The sequence below is a fragment of the Ceratotherium simum genome, chromosome 22, assembly GCF_057802395.1.
Source record: "Ceratotherium simum simum isolate JZ-2026a chromosome 22, ASM5780239v1, whole genome shotgun sequence".
In the NCBI taxonomy this organism is placed as follows: domain Eukaryota; kingdom Metazoa; phylum Chordata; class Mammalia; order Perissodactyla; family Rhinocerotidae; genus Ceratotherium; species Ceratotherium simum.
Window position 1 is genome coordinate 37,894,393 of NC_141921.1, and position 19,301 is coordinate 37,913,693.

A 19,301-nucleotide genomic window follows, 5' to 3' on the forward strand; every position below is an offset into this window, starting at 1 on the left:
TTCCCAGGGAGGTGGGCAGTAGAGGTCAAGAGAGACAGCGGGGCAGTGCACCCCAAGACCTCTTGGGATGGAGTGAGAAGAGGCATTCATACCTGGGGTATTTCCCTCTTTATGAGCAAGGGGAGGTCCTACCAATTTTTTTCCTTTGGGACAAACTACGGGGGTAGGTGTCAAATTAAAGAGACGGTGTGACACTGGGGAAAAGGCTTGAGGCCTGGAGTCCTAGGCCTGGGTTCAACTCGCAGCTCCGCCACTTCCTAGTGGCATGACTCTGGACAAGTCTTAACCTCACTGAGCCTCAGTTTCCCCACTGAGACTCGCCAGGGTCTATGAGGACTAAACAGACAAGGTCTGGGAAAGTGCACCGAACAATGAAACAAGCTGTACAAGTGTTGGGGGTTACTTTAGGGGCAACTAAAAGGAGGGGAGGCCCCCATCCCATCTGCTGAACCCCAGTGAGGAACCCCATCCCTTGCCCCCCAAACAGCCAGGTTTCTTACTGAGCCACTGCCCGGGAAAGGGGGAAGGCTGAAGTGCAGAGTGCAGCTCCTCTCGGCAGGGAGGGACCCATGGACACGGGCGCAGCAAGCCAAGCAGGGCATGAGGCGTGGGGGGACGGCGTGCCTGGGAGGGGGGAGCGGGCACCCTGGGTGCTGGGGGAGCCCCGGGCCTGCAAGAGAGCTGCTGTCCCCTAATTCATTTTTTTGTCCCCTCAGCCTCCAGCCCCCCAGCCTAGCCATGGCATCTTCCCCGACGCACAGCCAGTCCTGTCCAATAGGACTTTCTACAACGATGGAAATGCTCTCTCTCTGTGCTGTCCAATACGGCAGCCACTAGCCACATGTAACTTCTGGATACTTGGAAGCTGGCTGGTGCAACTGAAAACCCAAATTCCTGATTATATTTAATTTTAATTAATTTAAATGTAAATAGCCACATGGCTATCATAATGGAGAGTGCCATTCTAGGAAAACTCTCTCCTTCCCGAAGCTCTGCTGAAGGTGGGGAGCGCTCGTCTGGAGGGTCTCCGGGCTCTGCTCTCACTATCACCTTCCTCCAAAAACCCCTTGGTCCCCACTTAAGGGCCTGGGCACTTCTAGGGGGTCTGGGTAAGGAAGGCTTGCCAAAAACCCAGTGGGAGCTGGGCTGCGGGCAGGGTGGTGGCTTTTCAGGAACAAGGATGACTTTCTGGAAACAATCGTCGGGGCGAAAGGGAAGTCCCCAGCCCCTCCCTGCATCTAAATGGTACAATTGTACAGCAGCGTTTGCTGGCCTTTTGTGGGGTGGTCGTGAAGGCCTGTGAGAGTCTAACGAGAGGGACAGATGTCGACCCCAAAACTGCACAGAGATGCACAGACTCTTCCAGGGGGTCGCAATACCCACACTGGAAACCTCCGGTCCAGAGCCCAGGTCCTGCCCTGGCAGAAAGCCGTCGTGAGGGCTGTCCTAGGGACTCCCAGATGGGGGAACCATCGGAGGCCCTTCTCTTGGCATTTTCTTGGGCAAAAAAGAACAATAGGCAAACACCGTGGAAGGCGTCCCTGAGTCAAGCTGCCACCTCCACCCACCTTTACAGTGTGCAGGGCCAGGGCCAGGGCCTCCTGAGAAGTTAAAGCCGCCCCCACCCTGGGTCACAGGCTCCTCGGAGGTGTCTGTAAAAGGGCATGCAAACTGTGACATGCCTCTCCTCTTCCTCCTCCTCCTCCTCCTGAGAGGCCTCAGCTTCCGAAAAAAGGATGGAGGGTGCACTGGCTTTGGCACAGACCCAGGACTGAACCCCAGCTCTGCCGCTGACCGCTGGGGTGCCCACCAGCCAGGTCCTTCACTCGCCGGCCTCACTGACACTAAATGACAGCAGTAAGCTGCCTCCCAGGTGCCCTGGGGACAAAACAGTCAGGTGCACAAATAATAATGTCACCAACCACTGAGCTCTGAGGCTGTGCCAAGAGCACTGACACCTTACAGATCTGAGCTCATCTAGTCCTCACATCCACACCCGGGGCTGGTCCTGTTAATGCCCCCATTTCACAGACAAGGAAACCAAGGCTCAGAGAGGTCAAGAGGCCTGTCCAGAATCACACAGCAAGGAAGCAGTGGGACTGGGATTCAAACCCAGGCCTGCGGGTCCTCAAAACCCATAGCACACAGCAGGTGCTCAATTAATGGAAGCCACTGCTGTCGATACCATCATCCAGAAGTCTGAGTCCCATCTGAGAAAAAGGTACTGCAATTTCTCCTACAGCTTCCTTAACCTGGATCTCTCTGAACAGCTCGGAGGGGGAAGAACATCCAACGTCACCAACACTCACGTTTTTCAAAGCGTAACCCAAACCCACCCGCCATAGTTATCAAATACGCAGACTCCTGAGCCTTGGTCCAGACCTGCAGAATCAGCATCTCTGTGGATGGAGCTCAGGAATCTGCATTTTTCAAAGCACCCCAGGCCACTCTGAGGAACCTAAAGTTTAAAAACCCACCCAGGAATTCTTGTAGACGGTGAAGGTTTCACTTAAGGGTGAAAGAGGCAAGAACATGGAAAGGAACGGCTGAAGGCATGGACCAGTTCCAGCATAGATGTGCGATGCAGCCAGTGCCAGGTCTTGGGGGCAGCTCTGGGACTCAGGCCCACCCTCTGTGGCCCCAGGAGCAGAAGGAAAGGCCCTGGGCCCAACCCAGGACCTGGGACGGACAGACAGACAATACCTTACAATCGTACTTGTGCTTCAGCTCCTGCATGTCTCTCCCCCCAACTCTTAAAGCCAAGATGTCTCTCTTAGTCCTGGCGTATCTCTCCTTTAGCCTAGTCAGGTCTGGAGAAAGCTGGAGCCCCCAAGCGGCCAGGCAGAAGGAGAGCAGGTGAGAGGAGCAGGTGGGACAGGGAGGAGACAAAACAGGGACATCAGAGGAAAAAGGAGACTCAGGTAAGGTGGCAGACGGACAACTCGGAGCAGACAGGATCTGGGACCCGGGGATGACCAGGGCCCAAGCAGCAGCCCGGCCAGGCTCCTGCCTGGAATCGGATCCTGCTGGAATCGGCTCCAACAGCATCCAACCCCAACAAGCCAGGCAGCTGGGGGCTGGTCTCTGCAGCAGGGAATCATGCTGCCGGGGAGCTGGGAGGAGAACAGCCCAGGCCTCCCTCTCTCGGGGAAGAGGAACAATGCTCGGAGAACAAGGACTGTGTCTGAGTCATCTCCCCATCCCAGGGGCCCCGCACAGGGCTTGTGACATAAGAGGCTCTCAGCAAGTTTGTGAGATGGATGGATGGCAGGTGGATAGATGGGTGGAATGGTGGGCAAGAGGATAAATGGATGAGCGTGCAAACGCATAGAAAGACCAGCAGATGAACAGAGGGATGGTTGGACAACACAAAGACGGATGAGAGGATGGACAAGCTCATGGATGGACGGATGGATGGATGAATGGGTGGACAGACAAATGGATGAATGGGTGAGCGAATGGATAAATTTAGTTAAGTGACTGTATAGCAGGACAAATGGATGGAGGGATAAACAGACAGTCAGGTGAATGAATAAAGGATGGATGGAATGGTGGACAGAGAGGCAGTGCTGTGCTGGTAAATATTTAACAACCAGTTCTCCAGGAAAAGGAGCCCCGCTTTGTAGCATTTCCATGGTGGGAATGCTCCCACCTTGGCCAACTTCAAGCTACCGACAGGACCGAAGGTTGAGTTGGAAGGAGATGCACACATCACTGAATGTGGAGTTGGAAGGAGATGCACATGAGTGGTTCCCGGGTTCCTGTGAGCTGGGGGAGCTGGTTCTAGCACACCACTGGAGGAAGGGGTGGATGAACAGAGGGAGGAATCGATGGAGGAAGGAAGGGAGGGAGGGGTGGGCAACTGGATGGAAAGACGGAGGGAAGACTACCTTACACACTATCTGGTAAGACAGATGGATGGACAGATGAGCAGACAGATGTTCAAATGCATGAACTGCATGAGCAATAGTGACATTTGGTGAAGTATACGGAAGACCAAGACAGGTACTACTTCCAGAGAAGTCGACAAGTAGAGGAATCAAGAGAAGGAGCTCTGGAGGCAGGCAGGCCTACAGTCAAATCACCACTCCCCGCTCACTAGCTGGAAAAGTCTCTTTACCTCTCTGAGCTACAGTTTCCTCACTGGTAAAGAGGCCGTAATAATAATAACTTCATACAGTTACTGAGAAAACCAAATGGACAATACCTGTAAAGCCCAGAGCTTAGTAAATGTTCAAAAAATGGAAGCTATTATACTATCCTTCAGATAATAGGTCTCATTATTTGTTGAATAGAAGGATAGTTATTTGGATGGAGTGTTGGATGGATGGATGGAAGGAACGAATGATGGATGGATAGATGGATGCATGGATGGATGCACGGATGGATGGATGGACGGACGGACGGACGGATGGAGGGATGAAGGGATGGACAGATGGATGGATGGACGGATGGAGGGACGGATAGACGGATGAACGGATGTATGGACAGATGGACAAGGGATTTTCCTTCAAGTCATATGTGATGTTGAGTTGCAGCTCTGCCACTTACCGGCTGTGTGACCCTAACCACTTCATCTCACCTCTCTGAGCTTCTGCCACTTAGGTTCTCTGATCAAATAAATGAGACTCTTAATGTAAACAAGTCCAAGCACTCCAGGGTATGAGGAAAATTAAATGCAACTGCTTTGTAAACTGTACCACACTAGGCAAGCGTTCACTATTATGTAAAGAAGGAGCAGGAGAGGGATCCTTCTGAGAGTTACTCAGACTCCCAAAAAACTGGGGACTTTGCGGTTTGTACTGAGTCCTGTTTCATTTATAAATAAGATGCTGACACAATAAAATCAGAAAGCCCCTGGGCCTTCGGATGCCCCTCCACAGCTCTAAGGGTCAGAAGAACTAGGATCAGAGGTCAACTGTGGAACTGGCCAGATCAGACCAGGGGAGTGAACAAGGCTGAGGTCAGAGCTGGCATTTCTGCCCAGTCCCCGGCAGCTGGATCCCGGTGACCTTGGCTACGAAGAGATCATAACCAGAAAGTGGACGAGTTCAACGCAGCCCCTTCCACAACTGGAAAAAGCAACTCCCACCAACCATGAGCGGCAACCAGCAGGTGCTTGTTAACATAACGGGATCAGGCTCCTGCTTACACCTGGGCCAGGTGCTCCCGAGGAGGTCCCTCTGCAGACCCTCAGTCATTTTCTTTGGCAAAATCCACCCACTGAGGGCTGGCCTCTCGAGACATCTGAAGGAGGGGCTCTGCTAGTTCTCTTGCAGCTGGGCAGGGTGCCAGGCCCCCAGTCAGACTCCAAGGACAGGACAAAAGACTTCCCAGGTCTCTGCTGCCCAGTGCCCCGCAGCACACATAACACACAGCCATGCAGCCATGGCCCCAAACATGCAGCCGCTGCAGCGCCAGGCGTGGGAGCAGGGGCACCCGAAGCAGCTCAGGGGGTCAGAGTGCGGCAGGCAGGGCTCAGCGGGGTTTCCCGGGCAGGGGTGGGGGCCGGGGGAAAGGCCCCTCCACAGGCCCATCTCCCTGGGATCCTGCTCTTCGTGAAGCAGCCAAGCCTTGGCCCATGGCCAGAGAAAACGTCCTCGTGGTTAGAAATTCCAAGAACTCTGCCACATTGTCTGTCTGCTGAGGAAGAGTCCAAAGTCCTCAGCCTGAGGGTGTGAGGGACAGGAGCTCACAGGCAGCCCCCAGAGACCCCGCCCCTGGGGCCGGCCATGGGGAGGGCCAGCTCAGCATCTGTCAGAGTGCTCTGTGGGCCCGCTGCATCCCCCGGGGGCAGAGCACTGGTTAAAAACCAGACTGCCAGGCCCCACCAAACCCTGAACCAGGGTCCCTGGGAGCGAGGCCTGTGATTGCAACCAACTCCCCCCGTGATCCTGATACCCATGCAAGTCTGAGGATGCCCACCCCCCCAGAGAGCCTGAATTCAGTACCCCATACCTCCTACCCTCTGAGAGGCTCCTACAGTTCCCTCCTGGTCCCCAGCAAGAGGCAGGGGCTGGGAAAGTGGCTGTGGGGGATGAGGAGGGACAGCCAGGGGCTGAGAACATCTCCTCTGGCTTCTGCACCCCAGCTCCCAACTCACCTCTCGGAAGCCTCCTCGGATTGGCCCATCAGACTGCACAGGTACATGGGCTTGTGTTTACAGAACGGTATTTTTGTCTTCATTTTTGACAAATTGTTTCATATTCGGTAACTCCACCCAGACCACAAGGGCTCCCCGAGCCTGGGTGGGGTCTTTCCGTTCCGGGCACCCCAGCCCACACCCTAAGATATGGACCGGGTACACAGTAGGTGTCCTGGACACACAGCTCTTTTGCTAGCAAGACATCAAGGCCGTTCCCCCTGGCCCCGCCCACGGAGGCCCAGCCACGAGGAGACCGGGGTTCAGGAGAGACCTGCTCAGCCCCCAGACTTCCCAAGGACTTGGGGAGCCCGTCTTGATCTGAGGAGAGTCTGTCCCAAGATTCTGAAGTGGGGGTGCTGCTCTGGCCAGCACCGCTCTCAGAGGGGATCCCCAAGTTCAGAAAGGGGCAGGAGGCAATGGGAAAGACTTGGAGTTAGAGGCCCCCAAATCCCAGCCCAGGCCTGGGGCCCCTTGCCCTGTCCCTGCCCCACCTCAGGCAGGACTGGCTGACAGGGTGAGCCTGCCTGTCTGTCTGTGTCTTTTCAAAGGGAGCCCCAGAGGGACCCTGTCACCTCTGGTCGGGCAGGGCCTGTCTATAAGCAGCTGCTCCCGTTAAATCCCAAATCTCGACATGGATAGAATCCGCCTTCTGGTGGCTTCTACAGAACAAATGGGAGGAGCCAGGCAGCCACAGGAAAGGAGGAAGCAGACAATCCGCCCTCCTCGTGGCTTCCGTGGCTCTCTCCATGAAATCGACTGAATGAACCCTGCTCCAGGCAGGAACGCTGGAAGAGACCAATGCACGGAGAGCAATTTGAAAGGCCCTGGAAAGAAGCTTGGTCTTAGCCACAGCAGCCCAGAGGGCTGTATGGGTCTGGGATTGGTCTAAGAAGGCATCCTGTAGGACGGACAGATCAAGAAGATTTGATCCAAGTGCCAACTCTAATCAGGTGGTTGGGCTGCCTGGAGCACTGTGTTGAGGAGGCTTCTGAAGCCAGATCTGAGCCCAGGAGCATCATAACCAAACTGCCGGGGTCTGCCATAGGAATGAGTGGGGGTAGCCCCTGTGACAGATATTAACTACACCCATCCTAGGTGTGGGGCTCTCCACTGCCAAACGGCAATGCTGGTGGATCATTTCCTGTTTCAGGATTATCTGGGCCACTTCTGTCTCTCTCACCACACATTCCTGAGAATCACTGATGTTTACACACAAGTCTCAGGCCTGGCCCTCACCACCCGGCTTACCCCGCCCTGAGGGGTCTCGGTGCCCTGGCTGGGGTGAGAGACGCCCCCGCCCCCTCACCTTGGGCTGGAAGGACACTCGGTGCTTGGCGGGCTCTGCCTCCGGCTTGGCCTCCTCCCCCGAGTCCTCGCTGTAGCTCTCAAACTCGCTGGAGCTCCAGCCTAGGTCCTCCGCCCCCTGGGGCGCCCTGTCCCGGTGCACATCCTCATAGAGCAGGTTCCTCTCCGCCCCTGCTGGCCAAGGGACAGGGCTGGTGAGGGGAAGCCCCGAGGCCAAGCCCACCAGACCCCATTTCTGAGCCCCCGCAGGCAGGGAGGGGATGGGCAGGGGTGGATGAGGTGCAGTGAAGGCCCAGGCCCTGGGGCCCCAGCTCCACTTCCTCATCCATAAAAGGGAGGCGATGACAACACAACATCCACCCCATAGAGTGAGGAGAACACAAAAAATGCAGAAAAGCACAAGAAGTGAGCCAGGCACACGATGGCTCATGAACTTCTCCCGCCATCAGCATTACTTTGCTGGGATCCGAGTGCTCACTCTGGGCCTCCCAGGCACTTCTTAGGGGAAAAGAGAAGACATGGCACCAAGTCTTGACCTCAGCATCCTCGGGGGTAAAATGGAGATGGTCGGGAGCATTAAATAAGCCAGGATCCCTCACCCCAATTTTGAGTTTCCGTGTGGGTCCAGTAGGGGGCGCACCTGCCCAGCATCCAGGAACGTTCCCTTTTCCTCCAAAGCCCCACAGCAAATGCCTTGAACTGAAAACTGGGAACAAGAGTTGAGAGTCCACTGGCCTAGAGGGACAGGGGCCACCAGAGCCCAGCACTCTTGGGGTCCCTGCCAAGTTGGGCGGGAGACGCTTCTTCCAGGCTGAGGGGGGAAAGCCACTTTCCCGGGACAGAACATGGGGTCCCAGCCCAGCTCCAGCTCCAGCGTTGGGAGATCTGGGGCTTCACCTTCAGCCTCTGGGCTTCACTTCCCATCTGTCATCTGGAGAAGAACTGAGCGGCAGGCCTCACAAAGTGAGGATGGCCTCCAGAAAGTGCAGGAAGATGAAATGCTTTTGTCAACACAGAAGAAATACAGCACAGGGAAGGGTTAACAAAATCTGCTCAGAGAGCACGTGTGCTCAAGAACAGGGAGCTTCGGTTTTTGGAGACCTCTCTCCAAAGGGGATAATAATAAGCTGAAAGTTCAAGTAAATAAAATATGTACAGAACGCTCCAGCAAAGAGCCTGGCACACGGCAAGCACTCAGCAGAGAGCAGCTGATCCTTACTCATGGGGGCTCCGGGTGGGCTCAGTGTCAGAGCCCCCACCTCCACCCCACAGGAAAGCTGGGGGGCTGATGGGTCCGGGAGATTGTCAGCCAAACAACAAAACAGACGCTCCGAGGCTTAGCCAGAGAACCATGTCCCAGGATTGGGAGGGAGCACAGGGTTATTTTTAAGCAAAAGATAATAGTGACTAGCGTCTCGAGGGAGTGGAGCAGCTGGTGACCAGGCTGTGACCTTTACAAGGCTGGGCTGATCGTCCTGTTACTGCAGCCGAGGCTCCACAACCTGTGAGCAAAGGGGCAGAGCCCGGTTCTTGGGGCTGCCTCTGAGGAAGAAGGCATCTCGAATGTCTACCTCCCCGCGCTTCCAAGGGCCAAGGGCCACCAGCCCCCGCCCCCCTACATCTACATGCCACATCTCTCACTGGATTCTCCCAGCAGCCCTGTGGAGTCAACAGGTGCAAATTATCACCCCCTCCTATTAGACAGATGAGAAAGCAGCAGCCAGGAGAAGCTACATAGCTTGCCCAAGGTCAGGCAGTACACAGGGAGGGGGCTGCAGACTCCTAGGCCGGGCTCCATCCATTCACCACGCTGCCTTCTAATGAGTCCTCGCCACCCTGCTGATCACCTGGGCGCGTTTAGAAACACTCCCTCCAATGGAGACAGTGCACCAGACTCCTGAGCCTGTGCCAATTCCTCAGCTTTCGGGGGCCTCACAGTGGTTCTGGTCTCTGCGCCCTGCTTCCTGGAGCCTCTGTCCTCACTGATGCTCAAGATCACGACCCCTTCCAAAGCACTTACCACCACTCGCTCAGTGCTCTACCATCACGTCAACGATCTCATGGCACCCTCACGACACCCCAAGGATGAAGCTATTATTGCCCCGATTTTATAGATGCGTCAACTGAGGCCCAGAGAGATGAAGCAGAAGTTCTCTGGTGTGACCCTCCCCAAAGTGCTGTGAGGTCAGGATGATATTCTGATTTTATACGAAGAAGCCATGGCCCCAAGGAACAGAGCCCTGTGCCCTAATCAGTGGCAGAGCCAGGATTTGAACCCAGGGCCGTGTGTGTCCACTGGCATGTGTTGTCTGCTCCTCAGCTGACAACCTCCCCACTGAGCCCCTGTGGGGCCCACGTCAGTCCACCCAGGTCAGTGCTGGGCCCTGGCAGGCGTAATACTGACAACAGCATTCCTCGTGCAGCGCACCTGCTGAGGGCCGGCCACAGCCTGGTCTCCCTCAATCCTCCCACGGCCCTGCGGGTGGGGGTCCTGGGGTGGGGCTCCTGGTCCTCAATTTGCAGGCTCGGAGCTGACTCCCAGGCCACTTGCTCTTAACCACCTCAGGGTAAACTGCAGGATGACAGGGACATGCCATATCCCCAGACCCTGGGGACACCACTGAGCACCAGTGCTCAGTGCAGACTGGGACCAAGTAATTCATTGCTTGATTTGACTGAGGTGGCAAAACAGCCCAAAGGGGTCAAACAATGGGCTCAGGCCACTCAGGGCTCCCGGCTCTGGGACCCCCTACAAGACGCCACTGCCGCCCAACAGAGTGCCCTTTCCCACCTCTCCTGATTCAAAGGAGCCACAAGCAGAGAAATGTGCTCCAGGCTCATCCGGGGCTTGCTAAAGGGATGCACATATCATTGGCCCATCTGTCCCTGTTCCTGGGAAAGGAGTCAGGAGTGCGGCTCTGGGGCCCTCGGGCCTTGTTCTGTGTCTCTCCCACTGGACTGTGCACAACCCAAGGATGGCGGCAGCCATCCCTATCAGACTAGGAGTTCCTCAAAAGCAGGAGCTGTGTTTCCCCCACCAGATGGGGAGCCCCTGACAGCAGGCAGAATAGTGTAATAGGAAAAGCAGAGTCAGGCAGATGTCCATAAAATCCTGGCTGTGTGATCTGGGGCTGGTGGATTAACCTCTCTGATGAGACTGTCAACTGGAGCCATAAGCCCTGCCCTGTTGACCTCATGGCATTGATTGGACAGTGGGAATAAATGTGCTTCATCTGTCATAAAATACTGCCCAAGTCCTCCTGGGGTAGTGGACAGAGCACTGGACTTGGAGTCAGAATGACCTGAGTTTGAATCTCAATCCTACCTCTACAGTTTCCTTGTCCATAGAATGAGGATGGAATACCCCAAATCAAAGTTTTGAAACAGATTATATGAGATAAAACATGGAGTCGCTGGCCTAATGTGTTCAAGCAAAGATGGATCCTACCATGAATTGTTATTAAATACCCCTCCTCCCTGGGTAGCCCGCCTCTGGCTGGTGAATACTGGGGCCCAGCTCCAGCAGGACTCACCCCCCTCCACCCTGTCTCCCCTCTGCGGCCACCATCTCCCCACCTTCCCGGCCCACTGCGGGCCTCTGTCAGAGCAGGGTACAGGCTTTCCTGAGTTTCTCTGCTTCACTGTTTGGGTTTAACAACCTGTCATTTTCCCCCACAGTCCTGGGAAGCCCGGACTATTATCCCATTTCCCTGCGAGAGGAATGGAGGCTTGGAGAGACGGACCGGGGACCCGTGAAGCCCTAACTCCTCCCCAGCCCCAGCCTGGCCACACCTTCAGCCGGCTCCCGACTCTCCCGATGACGGCAGTGGTTTTTAAAAGCAAGGAGGAGGAGCAACGGGCTGAGTGGGGCGGGGAAGGAAATGGAAGAAGACCCTCCCCAGGCCCGGCCCCGCCCGCCAGGGTCCCCAAGAGAAGCAGGGAGGCGTAAAAGAGGCTCTACCCGGTTCACGGGCATCCAGGTTCTCGCAGGGGACGTCGTCGTAAATCACATCTTCTTCCAGGGCGGGGAAAGTGAACCGGTCGACTGGAGGGAAGGGAGAGGAGAAGAGCAGGAACGAGGCTGTGGCGGCCCAGGCGGGAGGCGGCTGCCAGACTGACATCAGGACTGCACCAGCTGGCAGCTCCCTCCGCGGCACCCTGCCGGCTCCGCCGGCATCACCCGGCCCGGCCCCTGGGGAGCCCCTGCCTGCTGCTGCTCTCAGAGGACGCTGATTCCACTGCTTCTCCCCGCCCCCCACCCCTCCAAGGAGCCCCCGCAGTGACCGCGGCAGACCCCCACCTGCCTCCCTGCCACCCACAGGCCTGCCCATCTGGCTCACGTGGCAGCTGCTCCACTCACGACACCTGCTGGGAGCATGAAGCAGACCCAGCACCTGTGCCCTGGGGCCCAGGAGCATCTTCAGTCATCCAGGCCCCCAGGACGACCCCAAAAGGAGCCAGAGGCCGGGGAGGGCAAAGCAGCCCCAGTGAGTACAATGATGGAGGGGGGGGACGGAGACTGGGGTTAAGGAGAGGCCCCCAAAGCTCACCCAGCAGGGTTCTGATTGGTGAAAATTTCAGCAAATGAGCACATCCCTCTCTAACATTTCGCTGGGCGGGCTATGAGCAGGGCAGAGCACACACGCTGCCCATGTTAGCAGCACCCTAGACGCAAAATTTAAGGCGGTCTCCCAGTGAAACTGTGCGCCCACCATGTTAGCAGCACCCTAGACGCAAAATTTAAGGCGGTCTCCCACTGAAACTGTGCACCCAATCTCTCCCCTCCCTCTTCTAGGAGCCTGGGGCCCTGCAGAGCTGGGGTTTCGAAAACCAGTCCCCACCCGGATAGGAGCCTGTCCTCACCCCACAGGCCTTCGGGAAGACAGGGGACCAGATGGACTCTGAAGTCCCCGCTGTCCTGACTGCATTGCTTCCAGTGGTCCCAGGGCCCCTTCTTGGCCCCCTCTCCCCCTCCATGGATTCTGCCTCCCACAAGGCCCTCAACCAGCCCACCGCTCTCCAGGTCCCTCGTCCCGGCCATCAGCCCCCCTTTCCCTGGACACCTGCTCACTCCAGCCACTGCACCTTGTCTTGTGGCTTCACCCCCCACCCCCCGCCCGCCCGCCCACGGTGACTGGACTGAACTGCAGATGCGGCCACATCACTGCCTCTCATGGCTCCCTGTTGCCTTAGGAAAAGCATGGCCTCCGAGGCCTTGAGAGGAACTGGGGAGACAGCAGTCCCACCTCGCCCTATTCACCCCTTAGACACTACCCTCCACCACGCCGAGGCTTGCTGCTTCCCAGGAGCCAGGCAACCCCTCACCCTTGGCCTCCTGCACAAGCTGGCCCCTCTGCCTGGACACGCCTTCCCTGCCCCCTGCCCCCTGCCCCCTCGCTCTCTGCCTTCAGAACTCACGGGTTCTCCTAATTCTACCTCCCCCTCCTGGCACCCGCCCTCACATAGCTGCCTGCCAATGTGTCAGAGGGACCTCGTCTTGGTCACCAGGGTACACCCACCGCCCAGACTATCATGGCCCGGTGTAGGAGCTTCAGAAGCATTTGGGGAACGGATGAACCATAGAATGTGTGATCTACTCCTGCACCACGGCTCCCATCGGGGAGCAAACGGGGGCAACTGTCAAGCGTGGGCAGTGGCCGGTCCACCTCAGAGCTGCCACCAAGCCCACAGCAGCCCACCGAGTGAGGATGACCCCTTGGCTCCCGTGAGCCAACATCAGCTCTCTCGGCCTAAAGAAGGGGACTCTGAGGTTATCCTGGCACCACCCTCCTGGGGCCAAGACCTGGAGGGGAGCAGACTTACGACGACGGGAGCTCTTCCGCCTCCAGCTGGAACTCCGGACCCCAGAGAAAGCTGTGTCCACGGCGTCCCCATTGCTCACTACTGCCGGTACCCTGTGGGCCAAGAAACAGCACCAGTGAGACAGGAGGGACGGGGATGGTGCCGGTGAGCCGGAAGGGATGGGACGGCTGATTCCCCAAAGCCTCCGGCAGCCCCTCACCAGAGCAGCAGGGGTGGGACTGAGGGCCAGGAGCCACTTGCCCTCACGGTCTTCAGTCAGGAGGGCCGAGGAGGCCACGGCAGCGTTGGCCTTGGACCAGCCCCTTGCCCCTCAGTGTCCTCATCTTTAGAAGGCACTGCAGGGGCCGGCCCCGTGGCGTAGCGGTTAAGTGCGCACACTCCGCTGCTGGCAGCCCGGGTTAGGATCCCGGGCGCGCACCGACGCACCGCTTGTCAAGCCATGCTGTGGCGGCGTCCCTTATAAAGTGGAGGAAGATGGGCACAGATGTTAGCCCAGGGCCAGTCTTCCTCAGCAAAAAGAGGAGGATTCGCATGGGTGTTAGCTCAGGGCTGATCTTCCTCACCAACAAAAAAAAAAAAGAAGAAGAAGGCACTGCAATGCTGACCTGCTGCTTTACAAGAGCACAGAGATCAAATGTGTTCACGGTGATGAGGATCGAGTGCTCTCCAGGCAAGGACACCCCGTCCTTCCCCCAGGGCAGACCCAGTGGGAATCCCCAGCCCCCCACTCTCCCACATACAAAGTGGAGGCGGGGGCTGAGGATCCCTGCCTTTTGTGAGAAACAAGAACTCCAAAGCTTCACCAGACCGGGCGTAGGGGGCAGAGCTTAATCCACACACACACACTGGAGGATGGGCCGGACTTAGAGACTCCCATCCCAGGAGCAGAGACGCGAAGGGAGGCAGTGGGGGAACGGCAGACACCACTTAACCACGTGGTCAAGTGAACACCTCCAGTGACGTCACGGGGACACCACGCACCCCTGATACAACGTGACGAGAAGGTGCCTCACCTCTGGTATTCTCAGCCCCAGCCCAGAACCTCAGTCTAGTCATGAGAAAAATGCCAGGGAAACCCAGCTTGGGGGACGTTCTACAAAATAGCTGACCATGACTCCTCAACGCTCTCGAGATCCTGAAAACCAAGGGAAGACGGAGAAACCGTCACAGAGCAGAGCAGGCGAAACGACAACTAAATGCAATGAGGGGTCCTGGAATAGAAAAAGGACACAAGTAGAAAACCTGGTGAAACCCAGACAAAGTCTGGGGTTCAGTGATTGGTATTCTCAGTTTTGACAAATGTTCGTGGTTGTGTAAGATGTGGACGACGGGAAACAGGGTGGGGGGGTAAGTGGAACTCTACCTTTACAACTTTTATGTAAATACGAAACTATTCCAAAGTGAAAGTTTTTGTTTGTTTTTTTAAATCCCAGGCTCAGGGGGGCTGGCCTGGTGGCATAGCGGTTAAGTTCACGTGCTCCACTTCGGCGGCCCTCGGTTTGCGGGTTCGGATTCTAGGGGCAGACCTACGCACCAGTCATCAAGCCATGCTGAGGCGGTGTCCCACATAGAGCAACTAGAAGAATGTACAACTATGACATACAACTATCTACTGGGGCTTTGGGGAGAAAAAAGGAGGAAGATTGGCAATAGATGTTAACTCAGGGCCAATCTTCCTCAAAAAAAAAATGGTTACTTCTCAAAAAAAAAAAATCCCAGGCTCAAAAAAAAGGCCACATCTTGGGGCCGGCCCGGTGGCCTGTGTGGTTAAGTTCGTGCACTCTGCTTTGGCGGCCTGGGGTTCACAGGTTCGGATCCCGGGGGCAAACCTATACGCTGCTCATCAAGCCATGCAGGCATACCATACACAAAGTAGAGGATGATGAGCACAGAAGTTAACTCAGGGATAATCTTCCTTAGCAAAAAGAGGAATACTGGCAACGGATGTTAGCTCAGGGCCAATCTTCCTCACCAAAAAAATAAATTAAAAAAAAAAAGGCCACATCTGCCCATCTGAGGTCAGAGGCCTTCAACTGTCCAAGACAGCAGGCACTCTTGCCAAGAATTGACATGCACTTCCTGCCCCCCAGCCTGGAGCAGGTGTTCCCCAGGCAGACTGGACGGGCGGAGGGCCTCCCAGGAGAGGGAAGAGGACAGCTCGGTAAGAGATGATGCTGGGGGCGCCTCCTCCTCCTCGTCCTCCTCGCCCCTTCCCACTGCCCCAGGCCACCACCCACCCAGGGGGCAGCCTCTCCCAGCTGCTGCCTGGCTGGAGAGTGTAATTCCCCCTGTGAGCCAACACTCCTTCCTTGGGAGGCCTCCTCAAAGGTTCCAGGTAATAAAAGAGCCATAAAAAGCAATAATAGGCCAATTACCTCATTCTTATCTGAGCTTCCCGCACTTCTAAGGCCTCTCAGCTTACACATGAGAGAAAGGCCAGAGGACTAGGGTGACATCAGTCTTACAAGGTGAGGCCACGGCCACCTGAATGCAAAGGAAAGGAGCAAGTCCATGGAGGGGAGCAGAGCCTGAGGAGCTCCACAAAAAAGAAGAGGCAGGAGACAGACAAAAGGCCCTCTCCAGGCCCCCAGTGACAGCGTTCGTCGACCAGACTTAGGTCAAGTGCACCAGAAGGCCGCCACGGAGCTCAGGGCACCTTCTGCACCCACCTCCTCTCTCTCCAGGGACAAGCTGGGGACAAGGGGGTAGTGAGTGCTCTGGGACACCAGGGATCTGTCTGTCCTGGTGGCCCCATGCCGTCAGCCCCAGCACAGAGTGGACACTCGGTGATGACAGATGCTCCACTCCAGACAATGGCAGTGCCCCCGCCCCTGCTGCTGCGTGGGGCAATTTTCTCCATGCTACTGGCCCCCTCCCGTTTCTCAGCGAATCTCTACGGACAGCAGACTCCACAGGGTCCCTTCCCAGAAGCTACACAATAGTCAGAAGACCACCCAAAACCAGAACAGTCTGAGGACTCCTGCCGGCTGGGCACACACAGACACACACGGGGCATTCCCGGGGCCTTTTCCAGGGCAAAAATACGAAAGAGGAAAGAATTCCACCTTCGGAGAACAGAAAGGACCCGAATAACATTTGCCTTACAAGGCCTTGTGTCAAACTCAATCTGTAGCGTAGAGAGCTATGACAGCAGGGCCTGCCCGGGGTGGCCCTACTCAGAGCATCACCCCCTCCTGAAATTCCCCACCACCATCTCCACCACCCCTAAATCCAAGAGACACAAAAGAAGCAAAAACATTAAGCTCAGAGCCTGCTGCCAGATTTCTTTTTAGCCCTGGCCACTTTCTGGTTCGTGTAGCATGTTAGAGCCAGGGGCCTTAAACATCATCTGGTCGGATAATTCAAAGCAGCTCCCCACTGCAGTTACCCAGGAAGCTCCTCACAGATGCCAGCCCAGGGGCCCTGCCCACTGATTCTGACCCATCAGTCTGGAGGGGCCTGGCATCAGTGTGTTTAAAGCCCCCCATGGGCTCCAATGTGCAGCCAGGCTTGAGACCCGGGGCTGACGGGCTTGAGGCGTAAAGAGGAGTACACTCCAGAGCCAACAGACCTGGGATAAAACCGCAGCTCTGCCACCTGGCTCTGCACACCGGGACAGTCACTTAAGGTCCCAGAGCTGCTGTGGAACAGGGTGAATAATCACTTCTACTTTCTGTTGTGAAGATACAATGAGATAACGCAGGTAAAGCACTCAGTCCCTCTCTTTGCCTCAGTTTCCATATCTGTGAAATGGGGCAACAGTACCTCCCTCTTAGGGTTCTGGTAAGGAGTAAATACAGAAGGCACGCACAATACTGAGCACAGGGTCTGGCCCACGATAAATCCTCCTGGTGCGTACCTCCCTCCCCCATCCTTCCCCTCCATCCTCCCCAGTTACAGGGCCCCCCCCCCACCTGCATGCATCCACCTCTTCACACTGGAGCCCAGCCATCCCTCACATACAGAAGGATTCAGGGACTCAGTCTGTTTGTCCTGTGCCACCCCACACATGGTCACAAATCCACTTACTGGATGAGTAGAGTGGTGAGGAGCCCCCAGGGGAAGTCTGCGGAGGGGCCCCGACTTAGCACACAGTCCCCACAACACAGTCCTCAATGGGGAGCGAGCATGATGGCCCCCGGGAACCATCTCAACACATGAGCTTGGCCCCATAGCCACAGACGCCCACCCAGACCCCGCTTCTGGCCTCTGCTCTGGGCGCACCACCTCCCCCACGACATCTCGAGAGCCCGGGCTCGGCAGTCACACCGCGGACAGGCGCTGCACCCCCAGCAACAACTGATGGAGAGCCAAGTGGGGTGTCGTAGAAGAGCACAGGTTCCCGTGGGAAAATGCTCACGATGGGCAATTAGGTCAGAAAGTGAGCCGTGAAACAGCACGTGCAATAAAACCACAGTTGTATAAAAAAAACTACGTACACTCGTACACGTGCACAGCAGCGATACTGGACGGAAACACACAGCGGGAGAAAGAACGCTTGCCTTTAGTCCATCGTTTTCTGTACTTCAAGTTTTCTGTACTACAATTTTTCTACAATAAACATATATGACTATTACTAAGCAAAAGAAAAGAAAGAGAGACAGAAAACACATCTCAGGAAACGTTAAGCAGTGCCCTGGCCAGCGCGGGTCCCTTGCGCCCCAGAGTCTGCCCCAGGCAGGCCCACACCCTTTGGGGACAGTGATAGAGAGCAGCTCGCTGACGGGGCGTCTGATCCTTATACCTCATTTCATCCTCCACGTTCCAGAGAGGAAATGGAGGGTTAGGCAGATAAGGCAACGGGCGGGTCCTGGTCGAGTAGCTGAAGTGTAGGCGGGCGGATCCAAAGCAGATCTACACCGGAAATGGGAGTGCAGGGGGTTAGAATACTGGTTCTGGAAGCCAACGGGGTTTAACCCTGGTTCTGCCTCATCTCAGCTCCGTGACCTTAGGCTGACGATGCATTCTCTCTCTGCCTGTTTCTGCATCTGTAAAGTGGGGATTACAATAGTGCCCACCTATGAGAGCGCCATGAGGGTTAACGAGACGAGGCAGGTAAAGCTCTCAGAACAGCGCCTGGTGAATAACAAGAGCTGTCTGCCTGGGTCTCTGCAGTGCCTGGCATGTCCCCCACCTGCTGGCCCAGCCCCCTCGGACCAGTGACTGCACCTCTCTGGGTCTGCAGAATGCAACCCAAAGTAATTCCCTCTTTCCAGGGCTATTGTGTTAGTCTCCTATTGAGGCTGTGACAAATTACCACAAACTTAGTAACTTAACACAAATCTAGGAGCTGGCCCAGTGGCGTGACAGTTAAGTGCACGTGCTCCGCTTCGGCGGCCTGGGGTTCGAGGTTCGGATCCCAGGGGCAGACCGACGCGCTGTTTGTCAAGCCATGCTGTGGCGGTGTCCCATATAAAGTAGAGGAAAATGGGCACAGATGTTAGCTCAGGGCCAGCCTTCCTCAGCAAGAAGAGGAGGATTGGCAACAGATGTTAGCTCAGGGCTGATCTTCCTCACCAAAAAAAAAAAAAAAAAAAACACACACAAACACAGATCTATTATCTTCCAGTTATAGAGGTCAAAAGTCCATGTGGGTCTCACTAGGCTAAAAGCAAGGTGTTGACAGTGCTGTGCTCCTTCTGGGGGCTCTAAGGGAGGGTCCATTCCCTTGTCTTTTCCCAGCCTCTGGAAGCAGCCTGCATTCCTTGGTTCGTGGCCCCCTCCTCCACCTTCAAAGCCAGCAGTGTGACACCTTTCACTCTCTCTCTCTGACTCTGACCCTCCTGCTGCCCTCTTATAAGGAAGGACCCTTGTGATTCTACTGGACTCACCCAGATAATCCAGGAGAATCTCCCATCTCAAGATCCTTAATCACATCTGCAGAGTCCCTTTGCCATATAAAGTAACACGTCCACAGGTTCCGGGGATTAGGACATGGAAATCTTTTCTTTGATTTGTGAGAATCAAAATGAGCTGTGCATGGAAAGAGCTACATAAACTGTAAAGTCCGTGCACATATAAACTATTG

At 55.9% G+C, this 19,301-nt stretch overlaps 1 protein-coding gene across 14 annotated transcripts in view; it reads right to left on the reverse strand.

Moving 5' to 3' along the window:
- Positions 1–19,301, reverse strand: part of ARHGEF10L (Rho guanine nucleotide exchange factor 10 like) — a 138,783-nt gene that overhangs the window by 71,789 nt on the left and 47,693 nt on the right. For 5 of the 14 annotated variants that reach the window (XM_087446706.1, XM_087446710.1, XM_087446709.1 and 2 more), the window contains 4 exons: positions 13,274–13,365; positions 11,412–11,495; positions 7,452–7,624; positions 2,704–2,820 (listed from right to left, as the gene is read on the reverse strand). In XM_087446706.1, the coding sequence (XP_087302832.1) occupies positions 2,704–2,820; positions 7,452–7,624; positions 11,412–11,495; positions 13,274–13,365 (466 nt within the window). Of the gene's footprint in view, positions 1–2,703; positions 2,821–7,451; positions 7,625–8,049; positions 8,157–11,411; positions 11,496–13,273; positions 13,366–19,301 lie in introns of those variants that run through there. The other 9 variants (XM_087446716.1, XM_087446718.1, XM_087446717.1 and 6 more) reach the window with 7 other exon arrangements.